The sequence below is a fragment of the Triticum dicoccoides genome, chromosome 6B (assembly GCF_002162155.2).
Source record: "Triticum dicoccoides isolate Atlit2015 ecotype Zavitan chromosome 6B, WEW_v2.0, whole genome shotgun sequence".
Taxonomy (NCBI): Eukaryota; Viridiplantae; Streptophyta; class Magnoliopsida; order Poales; family Poaceae; genus Triticum; species Triticum dicoccoides.
The window spans coordinates 324,328,721-324,346,534 of record NC_041391.1 but is presented as its reverse complement, the minus strand read 5'-3'; the positions used below and the strand labels follow the sequence as shown (position 1 = coordinate 324,346,534).

General features: G+C 45.6%; 1 protein-coding gene and 1 long non-coding RNA gene across 2 annotated transcripts; both read left to right on the top strand.

Annotated features, from left to right (window-relative positions):
- Positions 1 to 657: 657 nt before the first annotated feature.
- Positions 658 to 3,586, top strand: LOC119324683. Its single transcript, XR_005157074.1, has 3 exons — positions 658 to 1,131; positions 2,419 to 2,544; positions 3,064 to 3,586. It is a non-coding gene; the product is annotated as an uncharacterized LOC119324683 (long non-coding RNA).
- Positions 3,587 to 8,152: 4,566 nt separating this feature from the next.
- On the top strand, positions 8,153 to 16,885 carry LOC119324679 (cytochrome b-c1 complex subunit 6-like). Its single transcript, XM_037598450.1, has 5 exons — positions 8,153 to 8,271; positions 8,375 to 8,419; positions 15,711 to 15,795; positions 16,344 to 16,433; positions 16,573 to 16,885. Coding segments are annotated over exons 2-5 (210 nt in total). The 5' UTR covers positions 8,153 to 8,271; positions 8,375 to 8,417; the 3' UTR covers positions 16,606 to 16,885.
- The last annotated feature ends 929 nt before the right edge of the window (positions 16,886 to 17,814 follow it).

Here is a 17,814-nt window from a genome sequence, read left to right as displayed (position 1 = left end):
GGATCGCTTTTGTTGCGACCTGTCGCTTATAATAGAGTGATCTGTTTTGCTGATCCTGGCCAAGTGGAATGTACTGTCTGTCAATGTCCAAATGCTGCAGTCAGTAGTTAGTGTGACATGGATCTTTGACTAATGTATCCCATCAGTTTAGCCGTGTGTTGCTAGCTGATGTGAAAGTATGTGTGATTACCATACTTATTATGATTATGGATGTTGCTACACGTTTCATTAGCTAAATTTTACCTATGCATTCTGCCTGTGGATGCCATTTCCTCTATTCTTGTATGTGTTTTGTACATGCTTCAGATTTGGATCATATAAAATGCCCTTTTGGGAATGACTGTGAGGTAAGTTTCACTGGCATCTTATAAGAGTATCAAGCAGGAAATACGTGCCATTAACTCTCATGTCAGTAGTTCCATTCACAAAATGTCATGCTTGCCTTGCATTTGATATATAATTGCCTTGGCAATTGCAATGACACTGGCAAATATTATCTTATCCCAGACAGCGGCAATGCTCTACATTTAGTGTATCCTCGATGTATGATTAGTTTTCTTTGGGAGCACTGATAGGTCTGCTTGGCCGCTGGGACAATACACTGGACCAGGCACCGTGCGCCAGGGCGCACTTCCGATCTAGTGTATCATTAGGGCATCCACAGTGTGTAGAGGCAACCCAGCCTCTAAGGTGGGCCCCATACACCTGCCTCTAAGCCAATGCATCCTTCCCGCAATGTGAGCCTCTAAGCCCATGGGCCCACCAGCTGCCTCTAACCACCGAACACTCTTCCCTTCGCGCAAAAAAATCCCCAATCGATTCCAATCCCTAGCGGCTGCAGGAACCACGCCATCGTCTCGACCGTCTCCGGCGACCAGGCGAACCAAATACCTCGCGCGAGGCCGGACGACGGAGGCGGTTGATCTAGCAGCTGGATGTGGACTGCTGGTGGTGGCGGGGGGTGCAGCAAATGCGCCGGCAAGTGCGTCGAGGCGCAGCCGCCGGTCTATTCCTGCTGACCAACTGCGCCGGCGATGCCGAGGAAGCGCTACGCTGATAGCGGCGGCAGCGGCGTTGTGCGAGTACTAGGCGCAGGTCTGGAGCATGGGCGGGTTCACGCGGAAGCACAAGGTGAGATGTGCTGTTCATGGGTTCCCTGTACGTGAGTATGTGACTTTGTATTTTGGTGGCTTTTGAGCTGAATATAGTAGGGAATATCACAGATCTCCATTACAGCCTTCTTATATTAAACATTAGGAAAAATAAAAGATCTAGCAATACAAATATTTTGGTGGCAGCATACAGAGTACATGGTGAACAAATCTGGAATAAACTAGTCCAGAAATAAAATTACAAATTATTTTGTTGGGCCTCTAATACAAGCTAAGGCTGACCACCCCCGAATCGTTGCCATAGATACTCTATCAAATCGCCTTTGAGTTGTCGATGTGTAGCTCGATCACAAATTGCTGAGCCTATCTCCAGCACTCTGGCAAATTCATGAATTGGCCCATGGTTCAGATTATCTATTTCGTTGTTAAAGGTACCCTGATCATAGTCATAGTCGAAGCGAACCTCATAGGAATCCCGCTCATCCTCGACTATCATATTATGCAATATAACACATGCATACATGATATCAGCAATATCTTGCCTATACCAAAGATTAACCGGACCACGTACAATAGCAAATCGAGATTGTAGAACTCCAAAATGCACGTTCAACATCTTTTCTTGCACCTTCTTGCATCTTTGCAAACAATTTTGTCTTGTCAGTTGGGGGCAAGCGGATTGTCTTCACAAATGTATTCTGGTTCCAACAGCTAGTTTTCTGCACATGTATTCTGGTTCCAACAGCTAGTTTTCTGAATATGCAGCTCTTTTCAACGGCTAGTTTTCTGCACATTTATTCTTGTTCCAGCGGCTAGTTTTCTGAACATGCAACATTTATTCTGGTTTCAACAACTCTTTTCAACATTGATACATTGATGATAGACTAAATAATACAATACCGAAACTAAAAGATATCTTTGACAGAAATGGAAAGATACATTGATGAGAGCCTGAAACTAAATGATACAATACCGAAACTAAAAGATACATTGCTGAAATGGAAAGATACATTGATGAGAGGCTGAAACTAAATGGTACTACTAATTATTAAATAGATAGCTCCATGCCTAGAAGATTCAGAAGCTGGTTATATCGCTGTAGCTTTGCTGCATCATATCCGGATGTGTCTGTCTCTAGTAACTTCATATACTTGCTCAATTTTTTGGTTCTTGCCTTCTCAAGTGTGGCAGCAGCGTAATCTTTCATTGCAGATGCCTTCTCCTTTCTTGCTTATGCAGCCATCTCTATTGCAGCTGATTTTCTTGCTATGGCATCATGATATAGTTGCATAGTTGGATCTGGCAGGTTGCTTGAAGAAGAGTCGGCCTTTGCTGGTGCCTTTCCTTTGCGTTTTGCGCCCTTCTGTCCCGGAGGACGACGTTCCAATTGTCTGTCCACTGATTCTTCAGCATCTTTACTAGAAGAAGAAATGTAAGCCCCTGTTTCTGAGGTCTTGCCTCTCTTTCTCGCTTCATCCTTCTCTAGTAAGTAAGTATTTTTCCACTTTGGCATTTCTTTCACCATATCCCACCAATTCTAGCGTGAATCTTTTTTTGTATTTCTCCTTGTAATCTGCTCTTACCATATCCATAAACATATTGTCATCATACCCACTAGGATACACACTGCGTTGCACAGAATGACACCCAGCAAACTGAGTCACAAATTTGTTTTGCTTACTCCAATGGTCTTTCAACATCTTGGCAGATCTTTGCCTCTCTTTCGGAGTGACGCTGTTGTAGTCTTTCTCAACTGCTTTCCAATACTGGTCTGATTTCTTGGAGTTACCATCTACTGGATCGAGAGAATTTTCCAACCAAGCATTGACAAGCTGCTTATTTTCTTCCTCTGTCCAATTTCTCCTCTTAGCAATAGGTTCTTCTGCTTCACCGGGACTACTTCCACTTGACTCTTGCTGATCTACTTCTTCTGCCCTATGTATTGATGCAGGAGGCTGAGGCGAATAATGAAAATATCCGGCATCTTGGTTGATCCTAGCATGTGGATCAATCCCGGTGAAGCCGGCGGCTGCAGAAGATGAATGACCATATGAACCTCCTCCATACACTCCATGTGCTGCTTGGAAACCTGAGGTATGTGGAGGTGGAAATGAATACATGTTTTGTGCATACATGGGATGCAAATATTGCCCATGCTGAGAGGATGAAGCACTTGTGAACTGGTGAGGTGGGGTGGCAGATGGGGTATAGTTTCGATTTTCTGGATCTTGGCTTGAGCAATTATTGAGCATCCTAGTGAAACTTCCTGGAGAGTGCTCCATGAATGTGAAGTTTTTTGAGGTGTCTAGGCTCCCAGTTGGTTTGGGTGTGTGTAAACTTATTGTTCAAAGCCCTAGTATATATACTGATAGATGTGTGTATGCACACACTTGTTGTAACGGCCATAATTTGTTGTTTATTATTATTTTTAAATGCAACGGTTGTATTGGATTGGATGTGTATGCTCAGAACAAACTGAGCTTTGCCAGTTTGCACTGTATAATGGTTGCCTTTGGCTTGCTAGGCAACGGCTGGTGTGTTCAGCTTTCAACTGCCATCTTTAAATAATATTATTTTATTCTTTGGAGGCAGCCTCTAGGCTTGGAGGCGATGCCATGGATTTTTTGTTAGAGGCAGCTGTGTGCAATGTATAGAGGCAGCCTTTAAAGGCTTAGAGGCAGCTATAGAGGCAGCAAAAGGGCACACTGTGGATGCTCTTATGTTCTAGAAGCCCAAGAGTTTATCACACCCCGACAGATGCCGACGCTTCGGCTCAGAACACAATATTTGAGTGACACATGTACTGTGATAATGCATTGTGTGAAGCACTGTATGATTGAGCCCGTGCAAGTTATACAACTAAAAATGTCGAGCTGAGATCTCTATTTCATTTTTGAGTAACACTGAGATCTCTGTTGTGTGAGTGCTAGCAGCGATCGAATATAGGCCCAAGATAATATTGTCGGGTGGAACAGCCCAGATAAGATGTCATGTTGTTCCGACATGAGTATCGTACTCGTGTATGATCCGCTACAGTTTTTTTTCCTGAGGGGTACTCTTTTCTTAGAGGTGCTTTTTTTAGAAAATGATCCGCTGCACCTTTTTTTAGACAAAGATCCTCTACAGCTAGAATTACAGTATTCCCTCTGTAAATAAATATAAGAGCATTTAGATCACCATTTTAATTATCTAAACACTCTTACATTTGTTAAGGATTTTATTTTCGGGATCTTCTTGAGGAAATATTTTTGGGATTTTTTTTGAGACAAAAATATTATCGGTATAAAAGAATTATAAAGCTTATCGGCTCGGGCCATATAGCAGCCCTTGTGTGTTACATGTAGTAGAATTTTCAAAATTACTAGTTAAGGAGTACTCGTTGCGAAGGTCATTCCAATTCCCCAGATTGCGACAAGTGACGCGCTGCATATGGGCCACTTGTCGCAACATGGGAGTTTCCCTTTTCTTGTAGACCCGTTTATTTAAAACATTTTATCTCTTAAACCGTGCGACCAAATCTCGAAGCGCTTTCGCCGTTTGATTCCTCGCGTCGAGATGTTCAAAACTAGATCTCATGTTGATATGTTTTGACAAACTTTTTTTTCACGAAAAAAAAGGATGAAAAAAATGAACCGGGAGCATAGGTTTTTTCTTTTCCAAAAGAGGCACGCCCGTGCGTCTGATGAAGTCACAGCCGTGCCTCTCGCGGAAGCAAAACCGTGACTCTCGCAAGAGGAAAAAAAGAAAAAACGTGTTTTTTCCATTTCCAAGGAGGCACGGCTGTGACTCTCGCGAAAGCACAACGTGCCTCTCGCGGAAGCAAAATCCTGCCTCTCGCGAAAGAAAAAAAAACAGAAAACGCGTTTTTTTCTGTTTTCAAGAGGCACGACCGTGACTCTCGCGAAAGCACAACCGTGCCTTTCGCGGAAACAAAACCGCGACTCTCGCAAAAGGGAAAAAACCTTTTTTTTGTGCAAAAAATTGTTTTTTTGAATTTTTTTTGTCGAAAAGCTAGGGAAGACCGGTGGAAAACCAAAACATCGAAAAAACCAGGAAAAAAACTGTTTAAAAAGCCAAAAACGCATGCGGAAAAATTAAAAAAACAAAATCTGGAGGAAGCGCCCAGAACGCGACACGTGGCGAACCGCTGAGAGCGCCAAATGGTGCTGATCGTTGCGAGGCTTCCGAAGGAGCGCTGTTAATTAGTTGCTCTCTAGAATTTCTCGATTTGACGGCCATCCCGGATCCCTAGAAAAAAAGAGAGACTATTCGAACCATCTCCAAGTGCGTGTTTGGTTCAAATTTTGAACAATAGTCGCATTGCATACACTTCTCAACCCAGTCTGGTTGAGCAAAAACAGGACCTAATACGCCATGTGCAACTAGTTTGGTTGCCCGCATTTAGTGTCCCTGCATTAGGTAATACGCAAGTGCACTTTGTTTGGTTGGCTGCATTGGCCCTAGTGGCACATGAACACGTCGTTTGGTTGCATACGGCGTACATGTTGTGCTTACCTTGTATCCTAGTTGGTGAGCTTACCCACAATGATCGCACCTAGCACAGCAATGCTACAACACAGCAATGGTGACGAACTGGGCAAAGATGATGAAGTTCTTCAGCTTCAGCCCAGACTGACAATCCACCTTAGCAGCTTCCACTTTGACAGCTCCAACCTTGGCATTGTCAACACAGCTGTCTCCGTGCTTTCGCACCCAGGCGGAATAAGCTTGTTCTGCTGCCTGCTTAGTCTTGAACCCTCTATAGTTGTTGTTGCTATACGATGCCACTTGTGCATTGACTTCTTCACATAAAATATAAACCCCTGAAACCTCACCGATGAACACGGCATACCACTTGCCCTAGCAATGCACAAAAGCAAGAGTTGAAGCGGTAAATCAATGGAGCACAAGTAGCAAGCAAAGTAGCATACAAAAAACAATGGAGCAGAACAGAAGTAAAGCATGCATGATCATACGGCATAGCAAGTTCAACCTAGCACTACCTTGGTGTTAACCTACCACCACATCCAAAAGAGGGTGTCGTCCTACCACCACAAGTTCACCATCAGCGTGAGGGTTAGTATATACCACCTCACCGAAATATACAGACCATCAAATAGTTTTTGAGCCCTAGCTACACAAAATGTACGTCGTCATCGTCATCGTTGTCGCCACCGCCATTGCCGTCGGGGATCATGCACGCTCACATGCAACACTACTCTAGTAGTAGTGCTTGCCCAGCCAGCTCCTGAGCCACAGCATCCTGTGAACGTCGGCCATGGCAACGAACCCAACACCCTGGGCCTTGTTGTCAAGCAGGTGGCTGAGAGCTGCCATGAGAGCCTCGTCGCTGAAGCCACCGTAGGTCATGACATCGCCATACAGGTCAGGGTGGACGTCGAGGGGCTTGCACTCCCTAATGGCTGTTGCCACCTCCTTCACCGCCTCAGTCATGCTGCAAAAGATATTGATCTCCCCCTCCATCAGGCCTCCTCTCTTCCTCTTCCTATCATGGACGGGGTCAAATGGCTTGTCGAAGGGCTTCACAACGGGCTTGTCAGGGCCATCAAGGACCTCGACGTCCGGTGTCCCAGGAAAGTCTGGCATGGGAGAACCAAGAGGCTCACCCGAGCCCATGGCATGCTTCTCAGTTGTCAGCCCGAAGGAGAAGATGTGTTGCATCTGGCTATAGTTCTGGATGGGTGTGTTAAGGAACTCAACGTCCCTTGGGTGGTCCACTTCCTCAGGTGGTTGTACACCTGGGTGGCAGACACCTCTTGCCATAGAACTCAAACACTTGCTTCGCAACGGTGTTCAAGTGCACCTCCATGAAGCCCTTGTCAGTCCCAGCTCCACTAGAGATGAGCTCACACATCTTGTTCAGCACGAACATGGACATGAACGGCTGTCACTTCATGTTGTTCGACCTACCATCCTTCTTTGCCTTTGCTGCTGCTAACTTGATTGCAGCGGCAGCAGCAACAGCAGCAGCAGTAGTTGGCTCAAGGAGCACTACTGACACATAGAGGGAATCAGACTCGAACACCTCTGAATCAGGTGCCATCTCGGACATAGGCTGCGAGTCCTCGACCAACGATGGAGCAAACTGGCTGTCGGACACGGCAAAGGCCTGACTAAGATCTTGCGTCTGCGTGGTCATGTGCTACAATCGTAGCACGCATTGACAGTGAGCATAACACACAACATACCGGACAATCCAAGAAAGCCGGAGCATACATGTACATGGTTCATCACTATCATAGCAAGCACATGCTTCATCACTATCATACTAAGCATACCGGACAATCTATGAGCAGGAACATACATTTACAATAAACAACATGCTACAAATGGACCATCAATAGCTACAAATCACAGATTTAAGCATGATTCAACACAAGCACAAGGTTGAACTTCAAACTCTACTACTAATCTAGCCTACCACATGCTTGAACATCTAGCCCTACCACAAATTGCAACCATAACATAGCAACCAACCATATCGGCTCACAGATCAGACCACTAATCAACCATGCATCTAGATCAAACCCTCAGATCTAGCTAGAAGGAACAGAGAGAAAGGGGGATTGAACTCACAGAGGCCATGGCTGCAGCTTGAGGACGAGGGGGGGGGGGACGGTCGTGGAAGATGAACGCCGGCTGATGAAGGAGCGCCAACGCCGTAGACCGTCGGCCGATGAAGATGTGCCGCTTACCTGCGCGTCGGCGAGAAAGCTCGAACGAAGGAAGAATGGTGGCGGGAGTTGGGGCGGTGAGAGAGGGGCTAAATAGGGGTGGACTCGGCGGGAGGTGAGCCGAAATCCTCCCGCCGATTTTTCGGCGACGCGGGCGAGCTTGCGCCATCTCCCCTGCTCGCACAAGGGGAGAAGCGCGTCGCCCTCCCCTGCCTCGCCCGAGCCAGGTTCACGAGCTACTGCCGATTCATGCATTTTCCCTGGATCTGGCCTGGACGTGCTTTAAGTTTCGTGCGATGCGGACCGCACAGTAAATACAGGAAACCAAACAGACCAAATTCTTTCCGCGCGGGCCAGGCTGGGCCTAATACGGGCAACCAAACACGCCCCAAGCTTTTTCATCACCTCTCGTCTCCTCCCGTTCTCGCCGCCCCCCGACATCGCCGTCCTTGACTCCCTCTCCGGTAACACATCGTCTTCCTCAAGATCCGATTCCACGAGAGATTAAATCCCTTCGTCTTTACCAAATTCGTTTCCTTTGAGGCTAATCGTCCTCGTTTTCTGCAGTTGGAAGCGGGATAGTTCTTGGGCCACCGGAAGCGTCGCACGCATGTGAGTAATCCGATCCAACTGATTATATTCCCGTATTATCTCGCTCATCTGTAGGGCAGGCGTCACGGTAGGCTGAGCAGGTCGCTGCATTGTAGTGGGTGGGGATCCGTGTGCTGCTGATCGTGTGATTCTGTTACCGTGCTCGAATTAAGCATTAATTCTAGGGCATTTAGATTTGCGAATGTCTGCCTATGTTCAATCTGTTCTGGGGAACGATGCGTGTTACGATTTTGTTGCAATTCAACCGCTGATGGATGCTGAGGCGTCCGTGCTCAGGAGCAGCAGTTCATATGGCCTGCCTTATTGTCAGGATCTGAAAGATAAGGCGTGGATCAATCAAACGAGGTGTTGAGGTCCATTGCCGCTTGTTTAACCAGGGCCGGTTCTGACATGTTGGGGGCCTAGGGCAAGACATCGATGAGGGTACACGATATTTTTTTAATTCCGAAATAAATGTTCTTGTCTTGTAGGGAACGATGCACAACTTTTGGAATCCGGAGAATTTCGCAAAAAATAGTACAAGAGAAAATGCACATTACAGCGAAACTTGATGATACGCCAGCTCAAATGAATCATTTTTTTCAGTGGGACTACAAAATACCCCCTCCGTCCCAAAATAAGTGTCTTGACCTTAATACAACTTTGTACTAAAGTTAGTACTTTAGTACAAAGTTGAGACAGTTATTTTGGGACGGAGGGAGTATCATTTAGTTGCAACAAATAGGCACATAATGTACGAAGCTATAGCATCCTCTTCAATAACAGAAGTTTAGGCGTTTTTCTCACTTGATGTGTCATAGACGTAGTTAAGATGCAAGTTGGTTATTGGCTGGTTCTAATGTCCGTGACCTTCCTCATTCCGCGCAAGTTATGTGAGCCACTATGAGTATATAACCCACCTTGATAGATGAATTGACGTTAAACATTTTCATTTTGTATCTTTGCTGGGGGAGATTGACACAGCGTGCAGACCAGGCTTTTTTCTGGGAGCAGAAGACAGTAGGCAGGGCCCCCACTGTGGCTCTGATTTTCATTAGAAATATGGAACTGTACAAACGGAAGTAGAGAGGGTCAGAAGGAGTTATTAGAGAGAAAAATAAATAAATTACAATGAATCTAACCAGGTGTTCGTGCCTTCTTTCAAGTTAAGTTTTGCTCTCTTCATAATGCTGTAGAAATGCTCCTTGAAATTGGATATCCAGTGGATAAGATTCTTGGTTTTATTGTCAAATAATATGATACTTTTTCTGTGTTTCCATAAGCTCCTTGAGTGTTTCGTTGAAGCATATGATTCTCATTCTTTGCTTAGCTTCAATGATCATGCCATGAAGACTGAGTTCCATGTCCTAGGTTTAACTAGAAGTTCTGGCTAAAGTCACCACTGAAGAATAACTACATCAAGTTTTCATTCCCCCCCTGTTCACATAAAAGATAAAACACAACTTTCATCCTCAATATAGAAGTTTTTCTTGGTTAGCATTTCTTTGGTGTTGAGCCTGTTCTGTATGAGCAGCCAGAAGATAAACTTCTGTTTTGACAAGCAGCATGATTACCATATCCGTTTGAATGGTGCATAGGCAGGGGGAGGATTGCCAATAAGCTCAATAAATGTTCTCTTTGTTGAATATTTAGTGCCATTCCATACAAACTTCCACTCATCTATGTCCTCAGTAGCATCCAGATTAATAAGCAACTCTTGGCATTGGTGCACAGCAATACTAGACATGGGCAGGGAGGACATATCATGGAAATCTACAGAGATATATTCCATGGCCTTCTGAACAGATATGTGTTTGTGCTTGGCAAATGAATGGATACATGGATACAATAGATATAGTTTGGTATCCATTCATCATACCAGAAAAGAGTAGTAATACCATTCTTAACATTTATATCAGTCATCTGTTTGCAGTGATAATGCTTGTTCCTATTGCGGTGAACCAAAGTCCAAGACTTTTCTTGTTCATAATCTCTTTTCCAAAATCCAAGTTCGACCACCATATCCCCAAAGATGGAAATGGCACGTAAATATATTGCAATGTAGAGCTTTTTCTTGACAATAAGGTATCCCACTGCCTTGGAACAAACCGAGAAACGGTAGATCCAGGGAGTGGGCAATGGAGTGGGGATCTCCATAGGGATCCATTAATGTAGATACCTAGATCAGTCTTCAATGGAGAATTCATGTGTGGAGGTGGTGCAGACCAGCTAGGAACTGTAGTTTGTGGTCCAATGTATGAGAATATATTGCTGTTGAGTTTTGTTGAGATGTCTATATTTAAATAAGTTCCTGGTAATTTCACTTTGGAATGTGTAGTGCTTTTATTGAACTGGGAGGTACTCACCTCCAGCCTCTCCCTCTATGGCACTGGCGGCTGGGTTATGGTTTGTGACTTACGCTCACGCTCAGACTCGAGCAGCTCCTCCTCTCTTTTAGGTCTGCACATGGGCTGGGCCTTATGGGCCAGGCCTGTACCAGTTCAACCTTCCCCCTCAAGATGGGTGGTAGATAGCTATCAACCCCATCTTGCACATGCCAAGTTACAGGCCTTGGTTCCCAGTCCCTTTGTCAAGCAATTTGCAACCTGCTATCCAGAGCTGACATGAGTAAGGTTGATGATCCCATCATCAAGTTTCTCCTTAATGAAGAAGCAATTAATTTCCACATGTTTTGTCATGTCATGTTGAACTGGGTTATTGGCAATGCTTATGGTTGACTGATTGTCACACCATACACTTGAGGTCCTCAGAAGTTTCAACTCGCACTGTAGGTTCTTCACCCAGAGCATCTCACTCAACCCTTGAGATAATGCTCTATACTCAGCTTCTGCTGTTGCTTTAGACACAACTATCTGTTTCTTGCTTCTCCATGACACCAAATTTCCCACCACAAACATAGAATAGCCTGAAGTTGATCTTCTATCATCTTGACAACTCGTCCAATCAGAATCACTATAGCCATCCACCTCAAGATGTCCACTCTTCACAAACACAACCCTTTTCTCGGAGTGCCATTCAAGCATCTTCGGATTCTGTGCACTGATCAAGATGCCCATTCCTTGGTTCACGCATGTATCTGCTCACCACACCCATGACAAAAGCAATGTCAGGCTTGGTATGACACAAGTACAATAAGCTCCCGACCTGATAATCTACCTTTTCACTAGTTCATCTTGATTGTGCTGTCACTTGATGATTTTGTTTAATCGGAGTAGGGGATGCACGGCATCTCATCATGCCCATGTCACTCAAGAGATCCAAGGTGTATTTTTGTGGTACAAAGATATTCCCTTGTCTGTCCGGGCCACTTATGCCAAGGAAGTAGTTTAGGTTGCCCAAATCGTTTAACTCAAACTCCTTGCTCAGACATCCCTTCAGTTTACCTATTTCCTCCTTATCATCTCCAGTGACGATAATATCATCCACATAAACTGCAGGAATGGTGATGTTCCGATCAGAGTGTCTGTAGAACACCGTGTGGTCACTGTTACATTGACCATACCCCATACCATAGACAGCACGTCTAAATCATTGTTTTTAAGGTGTCCCTAAGGTGTCGCTTAGGCGTCAGGGCGCCCCTGGTCACAAGGCATCGGCCTTGCCTTATGTGCATGTCTAAGGCTTCCGCCTTAGTCCATAGGGCGTCCAAGGTGTCCACCTAGGCGCCATTCTGCCTGCCTTAGGCAAATGAAGACGCCTCAGGCAGGGCTGGGAGTTCAGGCGGGAAACAGAACTCTGGGCGGGAAGTAAAGGGCGGGAAACAAAGTCTGGGTGCCAACAGTTACTAGCAGGAGGAGAGAGGGCTCAAACCAGTTTCTGTTTCCCCCCAACCCCACCTTTGGCTGCTGGAGCTGAGCTTCTCCCCCCTCTCCGGCAGATCCTCCTCCCCCTCCTCTCCTGCAACTTCTCCCCTCTTCTCCGGCAGATCTTCCTCTCCAGGACAGCAGCAGCAGCAAGCAACCAGCAGTCCAGCAGGAATGGCAAGGTGTATATGCCTACTTGACTAACAAATTCTACTCTATTCTGCTGCTTAGAACCCTTTGGCGTCGGCGTTGCCTTGCCTTATGCCTTAGCGCTTAGGCGGTGAGGCGCTGGGGCTTGCCTCGCCTTACCGCCTTAAAATAAAAACAATGGTCTAAATCTATCAGTCCATACCAGGATTTCTTTAGCCTGCATACTTTCCCCATGGTCTCTGAAGTACCAAAACTTGGTGGCATCTCCATTTACACTTCTTCCTGCAGCTCATCGTGCAAGAAGGCATTCTTGACATCTACTCCCTCCGTTCCTAAATATTTGTCTTTCTAGAGATTTCAACAAGTGACTACATACGGAGCAAAATGAGCGAATCTACACTCTAAAATATGTCTACATACATCCATATGTTGTGTCCATTTGAAATGCCTAGAAAGACAAGTATTTTGAAACGGAGGGAGTAATTGACGCATCACTTCCTTGCTGCCCCCCCTGCACTTGTGGATGCCATGGTGAGTACACCAGGGGATTCTTCTGCCACCGATCCTAAACAGGAAGCTGGAGAGTACCAATCTGAATTGTACCCACTGTTGGCTGGCAAGACCTGAACCTTTACATCATCATCAGTGAGCGTACCAACTGGAGTTATACCCACTATTAGGTGGACCTTAACCTGCACATCATCATTAGTTTTAGTGCCCACACAATCACCCTGAGTATGAGACAAAACCTTCTCCCCCTCTTGACCATCCTTCACAGAGTGTAAGTAGTCAAGCTCTTCAAGCAACAAACTCAGATCTGTCAGCTCACATAGAATGGCTCAGACTCCCTGAAGGTGACATCCACACGGATAAATCTGCGTTTCTCAGAGGGACACCAACATTTATACCCCTGCTGACTAGAAGAATAACCTAGAAATACACGCTTCACTGTCCGTGGATCTAGCTTCCCAACGGAAGGCCGGTCATCTTGAACAAAACAGGTACCCCCAAACAACTTTGGGGGAACAACAAACTTAGTTTCTCCAAACAGCAACTCACAAGGAGATTTCATGCCTAGTATCCTTGAATGTGTCCGGTTGATCAGGTATGTGGCTGTCATAATTGCTTTCACTCCACAAGAACTTGGACACATTCATCATATACATCAACGACCGAGCAATCTCAAGAATATGTCGATTCTTCCTTTCCGCCACTCCATTCTGAGGAGGGGAGCGGTGTCTGGACATGAAGTTTGATGAAGAATACCTTGGTCAGACAAGAAGGCCCCAAAGGTGTTGTTCACATACTCTGTGCCATTGCCAGTCCTGATGACCCGCACCCACACCTGCACCTGAAACTGATACTTCACAAAGGCATGGAAATTTTGAAAATGGCTAAACACCTCATCCTTGTGACACATCAAATAAATCCAAGTCATACGAGAATAGCAGTCGATAAAGGTAACGAAATATTTCATTCCGTTCATCGACACCACCGGGGAAGTCCATATATCCGAATGAATAAGCATAAAAGGAGATATGCTCCTAAGCCCCTTACTCACACATGATGCTCTTGTGTGTTTCGCATATTCGCAAGCATCACATGTCAACTTGCCCTTGCCTATTCGACACATAAGTGACATACCATACGGAAATATTCTACTCATCTTATCGAAAGGTACATGCCCCATCCTACAGTGATGGATCATCGCCTGCTTCTCCTTTTCCTCCATGGTTGCAGCACACACCAAGTCTAGCTGCATCCCCCACATACCAGACCCCCCCTACGTTTAGTGGCAGTCCCAACCATCTGTCGCTCCTGAATCAAGCAACAGAACTTGTCAAAAGTCACGACAGTCTATTTGATCAATTAGATCACTCAAAGAGACCAAATTGACAGGAAACGCTGGCACATGTAAAACATCGGACAGAGAAATGGTCAAAGTGCACTTTACCGTACCAACCCCTTCGACAGGTTGTTTTGTACTATCGTCAGTTTGAATAGAGCCCTTGTGAGTAGGAAGAAGCTTATTGCAGGACTCTAAACACACTGCATTTACCCGCAACATGCTTAGATGGACCAGAGTCCAGCACCCACTCCGGATCAGTTTATGAGCATCAATTGTGGCCTTTTCAGTGTCACCTTCATTTGTAAAAGGGCCGAACTGGTCCTCTCCTCCTCGATGACCTCCGACGCTTTGACATCCCTAATGAAGGTTGTCGTGTTCACCATGCAAGCCACCTTTGCCCGTGCAACATCAATGGACGCCTCGGCGGAGGCCAGACATGCACGCAGCACAGCTTCCTCCTTGATGGTGGCGAGCAGGGCATCCTCCGAGTCTCTGCTTGCCAAGGCACGCAGCCCCCAACATCTGCACCCAGCTACATTTCCACCTCCTCTGAGCACTTCATCTCCTACGTGCCTTCCTCTGCGTCACATGAGTCTGGCCACACCGAATCCATGACCCTGGTCTCCTCCGCCAAGTCGTTTGAACATATCCACGGCCTCACCACCTGCCATCATCCTCCCAGGCAGCCACACGCAGCAGCTAACCTCCCTTTCTCCCCTCTGGCGAGCAGCCACACGCAGCAGCAATCACTCCAGCAGAAGCAGCAGCAATCCAGCCCTCAGCAGTTCCAGCTGCCTCCTCTTCCCTTTCCAATCAGCAGCAGCAGCAGCACAGCCACACATCACCAGCAGACACAACAGCAGCACAAGCAGTAGCAGCCCCTCCCTCTCCACGCAGCAGCAGCAGCAGCAAACTCAGTAGTAGCGCACCCAACAGCAGCAGCAGCAAACTCAGTAGTAGCGCACCCAGCAGCTTCCTCTTTTTCCTCCCGTGCAGCAACTCCAGCAGCCGCACCTCCTCTTCTTCCTCTCACTCAGCAACAGCAGCAGCTTGCTTCCCTCCGAACGCAGCAATCCCTCGCAGCAGTTGCCTCTCCGTCTCTTGCGCGCGGCCGCAGCTCACGCACGGCCAGTGCACGTATGAGCTGCCGCCGCTGCAGCAGCCTGGAATCGCCTCGCCACCTCCAGGACTCTCCTTCGCTGGCCTCTGATACCATATTGAACTGGGAAGAACTCACCTCCAGCCTCTCCCTCTACTGCACTGGCGGGTGGGTTGTGGCTTTTGACTTACGCTCACTCTCAGACTCGAGCAGCTCCTCTCTCTTCTAGGTCTGCACATGGGCTGGGCCTTATGGGCCAAGTGGAGATGGGCCAGGCCCATACCAATTCAACAGCTTTGAATTGTTCTGTGTTTAAAGCATTGATATTTGTGCAAGTTATGATTTACAAGTCGTTTTGTTCTTAATATATGATGTTGTATTGTATTTCAGGGCAGATGAGGAGGTATCTGACCCAAAGGCACTCCTAGAGGATCGTACGAAGGCTAAGTGTGTCTACCAGTGGTATGAATATCAGGTAATATGCTGTTTGATTTGTTGTGTACGCACACAAATGTGGTTATGTCTCCTAGTGTGTTCCATTAAATAAAATTGTGTACTGCTGCAACCATGTATTAGACTAGAGTGCATATCACTTGCTCCCAGGAGTCATGTGCTCCCGTGCGATTGAGGCACCTGTATTGAATGGCCATGGTCGGAGCCCAGTAAATTTGCACAAAACAGCCCAGGAGTGGATCCAGGGACCCCGACCATGACCAACGGGCCCAGGTTCCTGGGGAGCACTGGAGCATGTGATTCCCAGGAGCACCTGATATTTAGCAATTGGCCAAGGTCAAGGCTGTACCTAGTGTCTACAGTTTAAATACCAAACAGTTATTCAGCAACTGTTTGGGGTGTTCCTTGTTTATAATTGAACTTCACAATCAAGAACTTCATATTGGCTATCTAATTGTCAGTTGATCTGAGTATTTATGAGAAGTTTTTGCTGTAGACTATTCGTTTCCTGAACACCTTCTGTTTTGTTACCACTGGAACATGATCTTATGTCACCTATGTTATGCACAGAAATGCGTTAAGAGAATTGAAGGTGACGAGACCGGGCAGAAGCACTGTACTGGCCAGTACTTCGATTACTGGAAATGCATTGACAAGCATGTGAGTGCTCTCTTCCTGGTTGTACTCAAATTTATGGGTGCCTTGCTGATCGAAGAAGCCAACTGTTCCTGTGTTCTTTTGTTCCTTGCAGCTCTTGGACTGATCTAACTTGCTTGTGCTTGTTACTTCTATCCTACAGGTTGCTGAGAAGCTCTTTGATAGCTTAAAATGACAAGGAAATTGTTTTCTCTAGCTACTTTTCACTCAACAGTGGTAATAAATAGCATCACTTGCACGCCTTATTGACAATTCAGGTCTTTATCATCATATATGTAAAAGAAGGTTTTGCCTGTCGGGTAACACGACCGTTTTTCTGCGGCCACTTTACATTTTGTTTGTCAGAGGCGTTGCTGGCTCACGATATTTTTTTGTTGTGAATTGAGATATTCCCAGGACTGACTGAGGACTAAACGCTGCCATTTTTTCCTATTGCTTTTTTGATGCAATTTTTTTATGTGCATAAAATTATCCGGATTTGTGAATTACACCCTCTGTTCATAAATACAAGACGTTTTGGCAGTTCAATTTAAACTACCAAAACGTCTTATATTTAAGAACAGAGGTAGTAGATGGAGACTGAATGGCCAATCTCCACTGCTTCTAGCGGCGCCAATAGTAACAGCTTGATCATCAGTAGAATAATCTGAAGATGTGATTTATCTGGAGGAAATTGCATAGACCACAACTATAGAGGTCAGTTTTGCAGACTATCTATTCTACGGGTTGAGAACACCACCTATTGATGTAATCAGTTGCAGGTAACTGCAATCCATTGTTTAGCTTGGTTATCATGATTTCTAACAGGTGGGTCCTGCTTGTAAGAGCATATGTGGCAAAAGGAAAAACTGGCCACATTACAAATTTCTATTCAATTTCAAATATTCGGTTTAAAATCATTTTTAATAAATTAAATAAATTATACATGTACCTAATATTGATCTATAAAATGTCAGCTCATTTGGACCACATGTTTTGGAGTTAATGGCTTTTTTACTTGGCTTATTCAACTTTTTGGTTCAAGATTCAGGAATTTCAAAAAAGTACAAAACTTACAAGCAGGATAGGAATCATGTGAACCGAGCTAAATGACGGAGAGCTAGCTGCAACTGGTTACACCAATACTCGGTGTTCTCTGCAATAAACACATAGATTATGTAGATTGTGCAAACCCCAATAACTTGCATTGTAGTTGTGCCCGCCTGCCTTTTAGCTGCATTTTCATGGCAGCGGTGCAATAGCTGTGAAGATTGAGATCGAGAGAGAATCAATAATGAACAGTAATCTCAAAACTCTTTCTTCATTGATGATGATGAATGTATATATATAGAGAGTGAGGAGTCGTGACCGGCGGAGGGGTTGCGTCGAGGGGACGCAACAAAGT

Bases quoted from the DNA above. Each gene is read 5' to 3' on its own strand.
- LOC119324679 (XM_037598450.1), top strand. The intron at 15,796-16,343 runs GTAATATGCTGT...TGTTATGCACAG, and splicing joins ACCAGTGGTATGAATATCAG to AAATGCGTTAAGAGAATTGA. The intron at 16,434-16,572 runs GTGAGTGCTCTC...TCTATCCTACAG, and splicing joins GGAAATGCATTGACAAGCAT to GTTGCTGAGAAGCTCTTTGA.